General features: G+C 40.8%; 2 protein-coding genes across 7 annotated transcripts; both read left to right on the forward strand.

The window, feature by feature from the left end:
- Positions 1-955: 955 nt before the first annotated feature.
- si:ch1073-90m23.1 (rap1 GTPase-activating protein 2) lies at positions 956-7,414 on the forward strand. Of its 3 annotated transcripts, none has more exons than XM_034611085.1 (19): positions 956-1,361; positions 1,509-1,541; positions 1,648-1,738; positions 1,944-1,979; positions 2,079-2,126; positions 2,298-2,495; positions 2,589-2,686; positions 2,973-3,051; positions 3,418-3,471; positions 3,564-3,647; positions 3,904-4,004; positions 4,087-4,216; positions 4,309-4,470; positions 5,581-5,652; positions 6,239-6,325; positions 6,438-6,593; positions 6,674-6,757; positions 6,837-6,856; positions 6,950-7,414. In XM_034611085.1, exons 1-19 carry the CDS (start codon positions 1,264-1,266, stop codon positions 7,038-7,040), a joined length of 1,722 nt encoding a protein of 573 aa, XP_034466976.1. In that variant the 5' UTR covers positions 956-1,263; the 3' UTR covers positions 7,041-7,414. The 3 variants fall into 3 exon arrangements, with proteins under 3 accessions (XP_034466976.1, XP_034466978.1, XP_034466977.1); XM_034611087.1 differs by having other exon boundaries at positions 958-1,361; positions 1,438-1,541; XM_034611086.1 differs by having other exon boundaries at positions 959-1,361; positions 1,438-1,541; positions 1,648-1,979.
- An 895-nt stretch (positions 7,415-8,309) lies between these two features.
- Positions 8,310-10,828, forward strand: LOC117776832 (glutathione S-transferase kappa 1-like). 4 transcript variants are annotated; one of them, XM_034611172.1, is made up of 8 exons: positions 8,310-8,401; positions 9,108-9,191; positions 9,273-9,354; positions 9,447-9,575; positions 9,731-9,876; positions 10,057-10,173; positions 10,268-10,361; positions 10,548-10,825. In XM_034611172.1, the coding sequence occupies exons 2-8, from the start codon at positions 9,123-9,125 to the stop codon at positions 10,595-10,597; spliced, it is 687 nt and encodes a 228-aa protein (XP_034467063.1). In that variant the 5' UTR covers positions 8,310-8,401; positions 9,108-9,122; the 3' UTR covers positions 10,598-10,825. The 4 variants fall into 4 exon arrangements, with proteins under 4 accessions (XP_034467063.1, XP_034467062.1, XP_034467060.1 ...); XM_034611171.1 differs by having other exon boundaries at positions 8,316-8,401; positions 9,088-9,191; positions 10,548-10,828; XM_034611169.1 differs by having other exon boundaries at positions 8,316-8,401; positions 9,020-9,191.
- Positions 10,829-16,119: the final 5,291 nt, after the last annotated feature.

Below are 16,119 nucleotides of genomic sequence, written 5' to 3' on the forward strand. Positions count from 1 at the left end.
TCTGAGTGGCGTTCTAAGTGGCCAATCGCCGGGCCTCTTACAGGCGGTGGCCGCCTCCTGCAAAACTTCGCTGATACCCAGTGGATTCAAGGGCATTTTGAATTTGAAACTCCAGTTCTGAACGTGTTTCTATTAATAATTGACCAACTGATAAGGAGCAGCGTGTAGATCGGCACAAGCAGCTCTCTAATAGAAGCGAGTCTAACATAAACATCATGTGACGCCATTGGCTGGAACCACATGGAGTGATCTGAATACAGTGGGATTCTGTCATGCAGCTCAAACACACACATACACACACACATTAAGAGATGTAACTAGTAGTAGAGGAATTGGGGGGATATAACATTCTGCTGTTATTGATTCTTTTGTTTTTTACTTGTATGTGTTATTATTATACTAGATTCAAAATGTCACATTATTTAAACATTTTTAAAAACTACTATTTGTAGGTGTGAAATCTCCTGCACAAACAAACTGAGAGAAATAACCAAAATATGAGTAAAAGGCAATGACCACATTATAGGAAACTAAATCACATTTTACGAAATTACTATTAAGGAAATAAAAAGGAGAGGATTGTCCTAAAAGTCTACAGTAACAGGAAAGAAAGACAGACAGACAGACAAAAGGCCTAACCCTAGCCCTGACCCTGACAGAGAGGGATTTGACGAATACAACTTCTACATCTTGTACCAACCATACAAATATTATTTAATTTAAGAAACACAACAAACAGAAATAATATAATGCGCATCATGTGAGACACCATTGAAATGTGCACCCCCCCCCATTCCGTCTCTTTCTGTTTGTCTTCGTCTCACTCTCTCCCTCCGAGGCCTGCTTCACCCTCCCCTGCTGTCTACCTCCTCGCCCTCACTGTGTGTGCTGTTAATAATTGATGGTCTTCACCGACTCAAAGGGTAACAGGTCTGGGAGAAAATGTCTCACCCATTTCTTTATTTATATACAAGTTTTTTTTCTTCAGGCTCAGTGTGTCTGTGAATCCACCACAAGTGTTTCTCGTTGAGCCTCCGTTGATCAATGGCGTGAAGAAGCCCTGACTGTAGGTTTGTGACGGCCGATGCACCTGCGACCATTAATGCTGCCTGTCTGTCTGGCTGACAGCAGGACAGAGAGGAGGAAAGGGAAGCTCAAATGAGTGAGAGGCAGGGGGCAGGGAGGAGGAGGAGGAGTGACAGAATGATAGAGTGAATTAATTCAACCTTCGCCAGAACCTGATTGACTCGGCAACAACCTGGCATGTGCACTCACAGTGACACCAAAGCCATGGAGAGAGAGAAGAGGAATGACGTGTCCTTCTCCAGAAAGAGAAGTTTCACTTTTGGGGCATATGGAGGGTGAGTAAAAAACCCAATGCAAAAAAATAAACGAGTAGCTAAAAACACAAAATTAAATAACATTATTTGTTTTCAGATATAAGTGATCCAGTCAGTTTCAGATGATCTGTTTTCCTCTCTGAGTACTTCTCACTTCCTTGTTTACAGTGTGGACAGATTCACATGTGGGGATGAGATGAGGTGAGGTTTGATTATCCGCTACATCACAGCTATTTAACGTGGAAGCTTTGGCTGCACGAGAAGCAATGCATTGTGTCCTGTTGTGTAAACCAACCTGTTGCCGCAGACCCGATTCTGCAGAAGACAACTTGTTGGACATCCTGGACTCTCCTGCCAGTGACAGCAAGCCTTTCCTCTCCTCCAGCAGCAACCTGCGGGTGATATCATTATCATGTTCAGCATTCACGCTCCCCTCTTTACTCTCATTGAATCTACTTAATGCATCCCCCCCCCCACCCCCATTCTGTGAATCTGGGAAGTTACTTTCCACTTGCAGCTGAGTCATTTGTCATGTTCCTCTTCCTCCTCTTTTCTCTCCGTCTGCATTTCTGTCTGACGCCTGCTGCCTGTTGCTCATATCAGGACACGGAGCTGTTTGAAATCATTGAAAAGCTGCAGGTGAGTTACCGTACGATTGATCTGGTGTTGTGTGTTTGTGTCCGGAGATGCCTGCGGCAGCACAACTTTCTTATCATCAATGTTCCTCTTGTCCATCAGGGCAGCAGGATCGATGAGCAGCGGTGTGAATTTCCTCTCCCTCTGAAGGTTAGTCTTCAATCTGAGAATAAAAAGCACAGAGATGACTCCATATATGGGCGTGTGTGTGTTGACACTGACCTTTTCATGATCGCCATAACGCTTGTTTCCCAAAACAACGAACAAGATGGGCCCTCATCGTCAGCGTTATCAGCTGCTCCTTTGTTTTGTATGTTTTAGTCTCAGATTCTAACACTGGGCGGAGAACTGCCACTCATTCTCCCTTCAAAGTTGGGGGGCTACTGGATAGACCCCCCACTGGAGCGGCTCGTGGACTTGAGTCCCACCTCCTCCCACTATGGCCTTGACCCAGAGTGCTACGACATCATGGAAAGAGACGGAGAGGCCAAAGTCTACCGTGACTTCTTCTGCTCAAGGGTTAGTCGACTCAGAATAAAGTTTTATTTGGGGAAATAAAATCACCAATATGTATGATTTAATCTCAAGGCAGATATCACTTTTCCTCTCCAGTATCATCATTCATTCACAGCGGTGGATCTGTCCCTGGGGCCGCTGGTTCTCTCTGTGTGTTTGGAGGAAGAGGAGAACAGGCTACGGGTGATTCTGAGGTTCAGATCTGTTAATCCAACAACTTAAATACAACAAAAGCATTTTAACAGTCCGTTGTTCACCTTCATTCAAATATGTATTTAAACTAATTGTTACCCCACTTGGATGTTTGAGTGTCAGTGCAAATATGACAAATTTTTCTCATCATTATTGTTGTGGAAAATACAAATCATTATTTATTTGATCTGAGGGGGTTTCAAATCTTCTTTGAATGGACCCATATGTTGTATTTTTTGATTTCCAGTGAGTGCATCACAGAAAAGGATTTATTATTTTGTCTCGCAGAATGAAGGAGTGCTCTCTGCACGGAGTTTTCTCTTCGTCTCTCTTCCCCAACATCCCATCTGCTGCCGAATTAGCAAAGGTACCAGACTCCTTATTCTGATACAAAGAGAAATCAACACTAATATTTAAGTAAAAGCGGCAACATGATGATGTAAACATGCTCGGAAACGAATCACAGAAGTTATATTAGAAAAATAAAATACTTAAATTGTCATCAGTAAAAATTATTGTTATACAATTTTTTAAGTGTTTTATAATGAATTTTAGATTAGATTTCACTTTTAAAAGTACAGAAATTTAAATATAAAGGGGCATAAAAATGAGGTGCTCAAGTAAAATACCTCATATTGTACTTCAGTGAAGTGCCTGATTGACTCACAGTACTTTGAGTCACAGATGATTTGTCAAGAGATGTGTATAAAGTCAAAATGAAATTCTTTTGTAGATGCTCTGTGACAGAGTGACTGTCTCAAAGTTGGAAGTGGTCAGCTACCTCAAGGTAATGTTTCATCTTTATTAATAACTAAAACAAAAAGACCAGTTATTCTAGATGAATTCTCTCAATGCTGATCTCCTGTCCTCGTCCTTCAGGCTCCAGAACTGATAACTGCGTTCGACGAGCACAGAGTGTCTCCTAATTTCAAGTTTGGCATTTTGTACCAAAAGGATGGACAGGTGAGGACCCTGCATTATGGCAACTACTCCTTGGGGGGGGGGGGGGGGGGTTGTTGTTGTTGTTGTTGGCTGATTTACTGCATACTGTATTTGTATCTACAGTATGCACTTTTTAAAAATATAATTTTGGTACTAAAATAGTTAAATATTTGATGATGTGGTATTTGAGTGAGGTCAATTTGGCCCCCCTGCTCCATTTTGCCTGGAGCCCCCAAACTCCCTTGAAACTCTCTTGACCTCTCTGTCTCTCCCTCAGTTGACCGAGGAGGACATCCTCAGCAACAATGACGAAAGTGAAGAGTTTAAAGAGTTCTTGTCTCTTTTGGGAGAGACGATTCAGCTGCAGGGATTTACCAGGTAAAGTACGTCGCTGGTGGTCAGTAGTAGAGGAGACAGATGCAGTGTGTAAAACATTTCTTCTTCCCTCTGCTTTAACCAGGTTCAGAGGAGGACTGGACGTGTGTCATGGTCAGACAGGAAGTGAAGCAGTCTTCACTTCCTTCCATGGAAGAGAAATCATGTTCCATGTCGCAACCAAACTGCCTTTCACAGACGGAGACCCACAGCAGGTCAGTCACTGTCTGAGTCTGATGATTCATCGTCGACAGTAACTTGAACAGGCCCTTTCTCTTTACTCCTCCTCCTCTTTCATCCTGCACAGTTACAAAGGAAAAGACACATCGGTAATGACATCGTAGCTCTGGTCTACCAGGAGGGTCAAACCCCGTTTCTCTCTGACGTCATCAAGTCTCACTTCCTGCACTGTTTCCTGGTGGTGCGGAGGATTCACAGGGAGGAGGAGACGGATGGAGCTGCGTACCAGGTGAGTAAAACAACGGACCACACTCACACTCAATGTACTCCATGGAGCGAGTGGAACCTTGTTTGGTTTAAAGTTTACTGATTTCCTCGAATATTAAAAAAGCATTATGAAGCCCAACTGATGCTGAATTTGGAGATGATAACAATAAATCTTTCCATCCATCCATACTGCTAACTATACTGCTTATCCTTGAAGGGTCACAGGGGGGTTGGAGCCAAACCTTGCTGACATCTAAGGGTCGACATAAAGAGACAAACAACCATTCACACTCATATTCACACCTATTAGAGTCTCAAATAAACTTAAATCCAATCTGCATGTACTTGGACTGTGAGAGGAGGCCAGAGTACCATGGAAAACTAAGAAACGTCTCGCTGTTACGCGACAGAGCGAACCTCTGCACTGCGGCACTACTAACCCATTGTAGATTTTATGGTGAATTTTATTTATATATTTAATGTTTAAGCTTAAGCAGAAAGTGCAAAAAAAGAATGATATACAGTGCAGAAAAAAAGGTAGAGAGAGTGGAAAATTAAACCAGAAAACAATAAAATTCACCTTGACATACACATTTTGGAACAAGCTTATTAATCAACAGAAAGTATGAGATTGTAATAGATCAAATAAAATGGGATCAATAATATTAAAATAGGATAAAATGGGGCTACAGGAGAATATCTTGAGCATCAATGAAACCAACAATGGGGCCCGAGTAGCTGGTAGAGTGTTCATCCTGTTTTACGGCCCTTCTCTCTCTCTCTCGCTCTCTGCTTTTTCTGTGTCTCTCTACCAATGCTTAACCAAATAATGCAGAAAATACCAAAAGAACACCAATAATATGCAGGTAATTTAAAAGGATAAATAAATAATATTAAGAATGTTTTTCTTTAAATAAGGAGACCTTGTATGTACTCAGCAGCAGGATATTTTACAATTAAAAAATGAACTCTGCACTGCTCCCTGGTGGAAGAACAATTCAATGGAATGGAATATTTTGTTCTTAACCACCACACATATGTATATACTGATCTATATGTGTGCTGAGCTAATATTAGCTCACAAAACCAGTTGGTTTATTAGTCATACTTTCTCTGTATTTCCTCTTCCCAGGTGTGTGTCACAGCCAGAGAGGATGTTCCTCCTTTTGGTCCGGTCATCCCAGATCCTCCCCTCTTCACAGATGTAAGACAGAATAACAACAAAGGCCAACAAGTGCCACTGAGTCAGCTGCTTTTGTTTTCCTAAATACGTCAAGAAGTCAAGATATAATTTTCTACTCAGAATCAGGTCCAGCAAGTTCAAGAGTAATGCTGAACTGTAGAAAAGTCATTAAAAAGTGTTTGCTTCAATATTCTGCCAAGAAACTCTTAAAATATAAAGAATTCTAGTCAGAGTTTTGTGTATTTGTACTACAGCTGCTCCTCTGGTTCAGGAAGCAGGGGATCATGGGTAATATCAACCGTTCAGTTATGTTTCAGTTCAGTGAGTGGAACTACGCAGTCGAAGCTCCACTCAACACATTGATAGACTTAGTTTTTTTCTCTGCATGAAAACCACTTGGTCGTTCTGGCACGGACCCCAACAGAATGAATCACCACATGTGGCTGCAGAGGGCGCTGTTTCTCAGTAAAAGTCACACAGTGTTCCTTTGACCAATTAAAGATTATTGACCTAATAAACTGCTACGCCTTATTTCCCTGAATTGTTGCTGTTGTCTACATGTCTGAGAGGCGTCACATGTCCTGGTTTCCTCTGTCCTGACTTTCAGCGTTCTCTGTTGAGAGGATTTCTTCTGACCAAGCTCATCAATGCAGAGATTTCCTGCTACAAGGCCGAGCGCTTCAGCAGATTAGAGGTAGAAACAGCACAACAGATGTGTTTTAACTGAATCCACGTTTGCTCGTCAGAACTGATCTCTCTGCCCTGTTGTGTGTTGTGAGCTTTCCCTCTCTCCCCTTTTTACGAAGCTCCGGACTCGTTCGGCGCTCCTGGAGAGCTTGCAGGCTGAACTCTCTACCCGCTCCCAGTGCATGGTGGGAGATCCATCACTGTCTTCTCTCCCCTGCTCTGAAGGCGTGCGGGGGGTGTCTGAGGGGAGTGGAGGATTCATTGAGAACTTTAAGGTAAATCTGTCTTTGGAATTTCTGAAACCGTTCAATGTTCGGTTTCACTATTTAAAATCAAAACCCATTTTTCTTCTTAGCGAGCCATCAGGGTGCGGAGCCATTCTTTTGACACTCTTGGGGTCCCAAGGAAAAGTGGTGGCACTGCATCACAGAGGCCAAGGGTACAAATTTACAATGAGATGGAAGATGTTTGATTCAACAAAGGTTTCACCTGATAATCTTTTCTATATTTCTTTACAGGCAGAGAAAGATGGAGAGAGGTAAGAAAAACGGGTGAAAAACAAATCCTTTGAACTTAAAGGTTGATTAAGTTATATATACATGTTCGACAAAGTGTTTTCTCTGGTTTTCAGTGACAAATCTCCAGGACTTCAGCCTGCTCTCACTGACAGTTATGGACCAGCTGAACTCAAGGATCAAACTAGTCCTCAAGAAGAGACATAAAAAGACATTTTAATTTATAGATTTTAGACATAAGTCTACATATAGATCTTTCTAGCCTATATGGTTAATACTTTACTATCCAGATGGATGAAATATGTAAATAGAATGTAAAAGAAAATAGTATTTCTGAGAATATAAATAATTAATTGTCATAGTAGTAATATTTTAGATTTCTTTAAATTGTATTTCAGAGAAATTGACAACATATTAAACGACCAAAAAAAGGCCTGGATTAAAAAAAGTGACTTCACTGCTCTGTTGTTAGTTAAGCAAACATTTACTCCAGTGTGTGGAATGGAGAAAGAGGGTGAGGAGGAAGTTTCTTTGTGAATCCAGTTGATATACAAACATGACGAACCAACATGTTAGAAAGAGAAGGATCAATTTGTAACACAGCTCCAGAGCAATCGCTCACATGAGAAAAGAACAAGATACAAGTTCCACTGAGGAAAACTGTTTATTATGAATTAATCTACATATTCCAAAAGGAGTGAGAATAAGTACAAATGTATTTAATCTCACCCCTTCTCCATTAGTCCATTAATTAATAATTATATCATACTTAACCAGCTTTCTAAAAGTCAATAAATATGTTGTTTACCTGTGCTCTATATTGCATATAATGTACACAAATATATATAAATAGTAAAAAAAAATGCTATATATATATGTATATATATAAATATACATTTGTCCAAACTCATACACATACATATCCAAAATCATTATTCATAGCAAAAAGAGAGGAAGATAAACTAAGGAACAATAAATATTAAGTGCCAAATAAAGAATTGTGATTTTGTGATTGTCAACTCCCCTCCTCATCCCTGCACTTTGTGAACAACATATCTTTGTGCTTCATTTTAAACTGGGTTATGTTTGGACATTGTTTTAACTCCACTAATAACAATAATAACACTAATAATAATAATAACGAAGTGAAATGTTGTGAAGTAAAAGCATATTCAAATTTCACTTGATTCTTGGCAATGCTGGAAAATACATGGTGAAACACATGTCATTAATTAGACATTTTAAAGAAGAAAGATTGGCTTTTTTTTCGAAACGTGTCAACCCCCGGACCAGTAGGTGGCGGTACTACACCTACAGCCTGCCTCAGTAGGGAGAAGAAGAGTGGCAGGTTTGTGGCAGGTTGTCTGAGGGCGGATCGGAGGAGCAGCGCTGTGGAGGCTGGAGCTTCATGTCACTCACACTAACCTGTTGTTAACGCAACACTGAGTAACTACAGTAACTACTGTAACTACTGTAACTACTGTGTGAGGTCCAGTCCGTTGAAACCAGCTGAAGGGATTTGAGGTGACGTGTTTCCCTGGATCCACACCGAGCAGAGCAGCGGGCAGGTGAGATGAACTTTAACTGGGTTCTGACCTCTCTGATCCTTTTCTCTGGGTCATTAATTAACACGTTACATAAACTCTACACTTATATTTAATAATGTGTTGAGCTCGTGTGTCTCGGGAAATGTTTCACCCAACGTCCTCTAACTATTGTAAAAGGTCAAACCATCACTGTATCTTATTCTATTTTATTTTTTATGATTTCACGCAGTTTTATCTTTAATTTATCTGTAATGTTTTTCTCTTTCAACTTATTTTGCACTAAATCTACTTTTGCATTATTCCGGTGTGCACTACTCTCATCCTATGCACCGTGTGCCTGATGACTGCATACTATGTTGTACTGTGTACTATATTTTGAGTACTTCATAGGATGCGTACTTATATGTTCTGTCTACTTAAATGTTTACACATCAGAGAGAAACATCTGTCCTGTATTTATGGCAGAATTGACACAAAAGTTGACTTTGACTTGAGTTTTTAAATTTTCATACAGATAAGTCCTTTTTATTCCTTTTACCTTTTTTGTTCTTTTGAATCTTTCTTTAGTTTACTTTCAAACTGTTACTTCAAATAGTTTTCTTTTATCTTTATAAAGTATCTTTTTGAATGTCTCTACAGCAGCTTGAATCTATCCTGTGTGTGTGGAACGTTCTTTATAAATAACACGGCCTTGCCTTACATTAAAGGGAAGCGTCTCTGTTGACAGAAGTGAGATCTGAAGATGTCATCCAAGAAAGTGATCGAGTTGTTCTACGATGTGGTCTCTCCATACTCTTGGCTCGGCTTTGAGGTTTGTGTGTTTTTATATAAAGTCACAGTCACAGACTTTGGTGTTAACTGAGATAATAACTCCGGTGGTTTGTCTTCACAGCTCATGTGTCGCTACAGAACTGTGTGGAAGGTGGAGGTCAAACTGCGTCCTGCTTTCCTGGGCGGCGTCATGCAGGGATCAGGTCTCCCCACAGCACGTCGCATTTTCACATTATTATTGTTGTGACCTTCTCATTACTGTCGTTATTCATACCCTGTTTATCTGTCATTACAGACAATAGGCCTCCTGGTATGGTTCCAAATAAAATGGTGTACATGAACCACGATCTGCAGCGCTTGTCAAAGTACTTTGAGGTTCCCCTGAGCCCTCCATCGGACCCCGTTGAGGCCATGTTCAAAAAAGGTACTTACAAGCAGGATCTGATGAAATCTATACAGTAATGTGTATTGATGTGAGCATGGGTGGATTCATCTGTGTGGATTGTTTCCTGTTGTTTGGCCATAGTTTATAGCCTTGGCTACCAGTCAAATTCAGGGCGTTGGGTTTTCTTCTCTCAGGTTCCTTGTCTGCAATGCGATTCGTGGCAGCAGTACAAGAGAGGGAAAAGGATGGAGACAAACAGGTGGAGCAGGTGTCCCGGGAGCTGTGGAGACGAATCTGGTGTCAGGACAAAGACATCACTGAACCTGCGTCACTGTCTGAGGTACCATTTTATCCATCCTTTGTTGCATTTAAAAAGAAAAGGCAGCACTATTTATTGAGCCTTGTCATAGCTGACAACAGTGTCAGATGGGATTGGCTCCTGCCCACACGTGACCCTCAAAGGATGAACGGTATAGATGATGGATGGATGGATGTTACCTGTCGCCTTTTTTTCTTGCAGGCAGCGAAGAAAGCAGGTCTGTCTGATGATGAAATTAAAGCAGCGCTGGAGTTGTACAACACAAAGGAGATTAAAGACAAGCTGAAAAGCGCAACGCAGGATGCACTTGACTATGGGGTCAGTTGTCCTTCAGCTCCTCTTGTGGATTCAGGCAAGACGCACAAGATGTTTTCATGTAACAAACAAAATATGTCCTATTGTTTCCCCCCAGTCGTTCGGCTTCCCCATGATGGTGTGTCATATTGATGGAAAACCAGAGATGTTTTTTGGATCTGACCGATTTGAGCTCATGGCCCACCGCCTCGGTGAGAATACTGTTGTACTCCGCATCTTTCACAAACCAACACATATAATGTAAAACTGAAATGATAAAGATTAACATCTGACGCAGTCTTAATCTACTGTTGAACTTGTCTGTACTTTAGGCACAGTGGAGTTCAGCATCATTAGTGATTAAAGCTGGAGCTGTCTGGTTTTATTCTGTGTTTCAGGAGAGAAGTGGCTGGGACCTGTGCCTCACAAGTCTGCTGCCAAGCTGTGAGATGGAAACTGTCTTCAAACATGTGCTCGAAGATTCTTGAATTCTATCTGTCTTTAATGATGCCTTTAAACTTCAAAATTCACATTTTGTAAGCAGTGCCTTTTTAAACCAATCAGCAGATTTCCAATAACCAATAAGTAGTGTGAATGATGTAACACACCATTGTGCTGTTTAATATGTGCCAGTTAAAAAAGGGTGACTTCTCCTGGTGTTCTTCTCGCTGTGAACCTTCAGGGGCTCCGTACGTGAATGGGTTGTGTGGCTGAACACACACAAGAAACAAAACTCCCCGTAGGTATGAATGTTCGTGTGTGTTTGGTTTTCAGTTTGTCTGCCGGCCGGCCCCCTGGTCACTGTTATTTATTTTGCCCAGAGGTGACGGATCCGTCCACAGTCGTCAAAGTCGACCTCCAGGGGAGCACAAACATATCGTTTTTGTGGCAAGATTGCTTTTTTTGATTTGCACATTTTTGTTGCTATTCTCCAACACTATTAACACACAAGGATTTCTTATTATTTTATATTATATATTATAAATGGTTAACAATGCAGGGTGAATAAAATATGTGTTGTAATATTACAAATTATGTCTTTAAAGGAGAATTTAAAATTGTTGACAAATATGAGCACTTCAAATAGCTTTACAACGGCATCATAGCTTGACATAAACCATTTATTAATTTTTCTTATAAAGGATAAATATGGTGAATAGAATTAAACTAATTAGGGCCCGAGCACCGACAGTGGGAGGCCCTATTGAAATTGTAAGGATTATTCTTATTAGGGCCCGAGCACCGACGGTGGGAGGCCCTATTGAAATTGTAAGGATTATTCTTATTAGGGCCCGAGCACCGACGGTGGGAGGCCCTATTGAAATTGTAAGGATTATTCTTATTAGGGCCCGAGCACCGACGGTGGGAGGCCCTATTGAAATTGTAAGGATTATTCTTATTAGGGCCCGAGCACCGAACAGTGTGAGGCCCTATTGAAATTGTAAGGATTATTCTTATTAGGGCCTGAGCACCGACGGTGGGAGGCCCTATTGAAATTGTAAGGATTATTCTTATTAGGGCCCGAGCACCGAACAGTGTGAGGCCCTATTGAAATTGTAAGGATTATTCTTATTAGGGCCCGAGCACCGAACAGTGGGAGGCCCTATTGAAATTGTAAGGATTATTATTACTATTATTATTTTTATTTTTTTTCAGGCAAATGAATTGGCTTTTTGAGGGCTTTAACATGCTCAAATCGTTACCAAAGTTTGCAAAAAATTTGAAAGTGGTGAAAATGTACGTATTCTGGAGTAATTTTAAATTTTACGTTGTTACTTTTGTTTGTCCAAGTTTTTACCCCTCTATTTTGAATGTAATAGTTTTAATAGATTAAAGTAGGCTTACCTTATGCTGCCACCAGATGGCAGTCATAAACACCTCTTGACTCCATAAATAACTATGTTTCTCAACCATTGGGTTCAGACCCTCCAGAGGGTCACATGGTCAATCTGAGGGTCTGTGATATGAGACATTGAAACATATTTTCTGTGTTTGCAAATGAAGTATGAGGAGATGGTGTTAATTGGTAAATTTCCAGGTATCTGATGTGTTACATTTAGGATCAATATACTGTTTGTGTTTAGTGAAATGCAGTTTTGCATCGTGTTGTAGTGTTTTTCCATGTTGCTCTTTGTTGCTGCATATTGAAAAGCCAACTCACAGTGTGTGCTTGTCACCTGGAGTCAGAGCTTTCACTGTGGGCTCAAGTGTTTGTGGTAAGATTGATTAAAGAAATGCTTTATGAGTTGAATGGCAGATCTCTGTTAATGGCTATTTCAGTTGATCAGTTGAGTCATCCTTGGCTTTGGCCCCAGCTGTTAAAAGGGATGGGCGATTCATTGCATTTCAATTACTGCTTCCAACGATTATGAAAACAAAGTAGTCAACATAAAACAATAATTTATTACCAGCAGGGGAATATCTTCCAACTCACTCTCCCTTCCCCCTCCTCCTTCTCCTCCTTCTCCTTCTTCTTTCTCTCCATTTGCTCTTTCTTTTCCTGCTTATTCTTCTCTTTCTTCTCCTTCTTCTCCCTCTTCTTCAGTTCTTTGCTCTCCTTCTTCTCCTTCTCTCTCTCCAGTTGCTCTTTCTTTTCCTGCTTCTTCTTCTCTTTCTTCTCCCTCTTCTTCAGTTCTTTGCTCTCCTTCTCTCTCTCCAGTTGCTCTTTCTTTTCCTGCTTCTTCTTCTCTTTCTTCTCCTTTTTCTCCTTTTTGACCTTCACCTTGTCCGAGTCGGTCTCAAAGGTGAGTTCCTGAAAAGACAGAGACAACATAAGTGTCAACACTTTCTTCCTCAAAGTCTAAACATGAAACAAACTTACAATCCATATAATTCAAATCTAAAATGATCTGATTTAACGTACCTGAAGCTCAATGTTCTTCAATATCAGGGCCTCATGCTCCTTTACAACTATGTTCTCAGCAGCCTGCTTCTTCAGTGCAGTGTTTTCTTTGTCCAGAGCTGAGTTTTCAGCAGTCAGCTGCCTCTCTAGATCAACTTTCACTGCAGCCAGAGCAGCGTTTTCTGCAGCCACAGCAGTGTTTTCGGCAGCCTGCTTCTTCAGAGCTGTATTTTCGTTGGCCAGAGCTGAGTTTTCAGCAGTCAGCTGCCTCTCTAGATCAACTTTCACTGCAGCCAGAGCAGCGTTTTCTGCAGCCACAGCAGTGTTTTCTGCAGCCTGCTTCTTCAGAGCTGTATTCTCTTTGGCCAGAGCTGAGTTTTCAGCAGTCAGCTGCCTCTCTAGATCACTTTTCACTGCATCTTTTTCAGAGATGATGTGCTTCATCTTCTTGTCAAAGGAAATCTCCATCGCCTTGACCTGGTTGCACTTGTCACTCAGCTCCCTTTTCACCCTCTCGATCTGATCGTTTTTAGGACGAGAACTCAATTTGTAGATGTACTTTTCTTTGTCCTTCAACACCAGCTTCAACTCCTTGAGCTCGTCCTCCAACTCTGTCTGCATGGCTCTTCCAGAGTCAAAGGCCTGCCCCTGTTTGGCGGAATCAATCTGATCCTGCATGGCCTGTTTGTCCCTCTTCCACCTAGCATCATTTGTGGACATCATGCACTTCAGTGCCGCATTTTCCTGAGCTAGCTCCATTCCCTCAAATTCCATTTCCTTGATCTCTCCATGGAGGAACTCAATCGTTTTGGTGGGAGATTCCACATGATGTACAACGGACTGAAAGACACAAACATACATATAACAGGTAAATACACACTCCCATCATAAGTTTGGATACACAGAAAAAGACAAGAGGTCTTTCATCTTCATCTCTAATGATCCACACTGCTGAATGTAACTTTAACAGTTACATCACTTTCATCAATTCAGACGATTTCTCATCCATCCGTTCATTATCTCTCTTAAAACATTGATCATCACATGAAATTGTTACGAGTTAATTTAAATGCAGTTTCTGCATTTCTCTTAAGTACAGTATCTCAACACTAAAGTGAAAGTGAATTATCCTAAACAGAAGCTGCATAATATCCACAGAGACTCATTTCATGGAAAGTATTGTAACACACAGACCGCAACTGTCAGTTCAGACTAAATGTCAGGTGACTGATGTGATGGGTTTATTGAAAATTCACAGACAAAACATGAAATAATGAAATAAAATGTAAGGTGGTCTGAATATGTGGAACACTAAAAGTGTCTCCTGATTAGAAAATCTTACCTCGTTTCTTAAGTTGTGTCCCTTCTTCATCTTGGCTGAACACAGGTACAGGGTAAGTGTTGTAGAGAAAAATGATCCGTTGTCTTCTAATAGTCTTGATGTTTCTTGGAGCTGTTGTCTTCTCCCTGTCTTGGACTGGTAGCAGTGTTGAATATGAAGGGTCAGGTTGGAGCTGTTATCCTGTCGCCGTCTCAAACTCAACTGACAAATTTCTCCTCCAGAGTTCAATAAATAGGGTTTAAAGAGGGTTTCATACGTGACATCAAAGGAACAGTTGGCTACACAATACAGGCCCTCATGCCTGTGTTCAATAGGGCCTCCCACTGGCTCCTACTGTTCGGTGCTCGGGCCCTAACTAGAACACAGGCATGAGGGTTTCAAATGTGACATCAAAGGAACAGTTGGCTACATAAAAACAACATTGAATAAAATATCCGTAGGTCTTGAATTTCCTGCAAAGTTTCATGATCTTTTGAGCATGTCTATTTAGGGCCCGAGCACCTCCAGTGGGAGGCCCTATTGTATTTTGAAGGATTTGTATTTCCCTTTTGGGGCTTTTTCAGGGCCTAGACATGCTCAAATTGTTACCAAAGTTTGCAGGGAATTCAAAACCCCAAAAAGTAATTGTATGCTGGAGTAATTGGAAATGGGCGTGGAAAAATGGCTCAACAGCGCCATCTAAGGAAAAGCCCCTCAGTTAGCTTTCACCGATCTTCACAAAAATCGTAGCCCAGGTGTATCATGACAAGACAAACAAAAATGGTCAGAGGTGCAATTGGAAAAAAGCAACAGGAAGCCCACCATTTTGACTTTAGTGGCCATATTGGCCATTTTCCACATTTTTACTTTGACGAACTTGTCGTAGGGCTTTCATCAGATCAACTTCATATTGAGATGAGTGTCATTTAAACAAGATGGAGATAAAAACTAACTCAAAGATCGATTTTTCGTCACACGGTGTGACCGTGGCATGGCGTCAAAGTTTGATTACACGCCATCAAAACATGAGGTTCTGTATCTCTGACATATTTGTTCCAATCGAGTTCCAAACTAAACATGTAAGACAAGAGTCCCAGCCTGATGACATCTACACAGAAATCTTGACTTAAAATCACAGCGCCCCCTGGTGGAAACAGGAAATGTCTTGTTTTTTGCATGTCTTACACTTGGATGTATTCCTCCTCATCTACTGACCGTAACCATGTCAAACTGTATCAAACGGGTCTCAAGACATTGATAATGTAGGCATAAGATTACTGGGACTTTTCGTCAAACGCCATATTAATGGTGTGGTGTTAAAGTTCATCAACTCGCTAGACCTAAATATGCTAGACCAAACAGGCAGCCTTCGTTACTTTTCGTTACTTTTTACTTTTCGTTACGTCACGTTACGTCACTTTACATTACTTTACGTTACTTCGCGTTACTTTACGTTACTTTACGTTACGTTACTTTACGTTACTTTACGTTACTTTACTTTACTTTACGTTATATCTATTTATATAGCACTTCTCGAAACAAAGTTACAAGATGCCTCACAAATAAATGACACACAAGTAAAATAAATAAACATAAAAAATACTAAAATCCAAACAAGACCACCCGTTAGAATGATAAAAACTTGAATTAGGTAAAATCGGAGAGTGTGATACGATAAAAGTGTGTGTAAAACTTTAAATTAAAGGAGGTTACTGAGTCAGCCTGTTGTATTTCCTCAGGCAGAGCCTCTGAGCTCTTAATTCTAAAAACTGTAAACACAAGTTCCCTATCCACTGTATGATATAAT

This window comes from Hippoglossus hippoglossus, chromosome 16, assembly GCF_009819705.1.
Source record: "Hippoglossus hippoglossus isolate fHipHip1 chromosome 16, fHipHip1.pri, whole genome shotgun sequence".
NCBI lineage: Eukaryota > Metazoa > Chordata > Actinopteri > Pleuronectiformes > Pleuronectidae > Hippoglossus > Hippoglossus hippoglossus.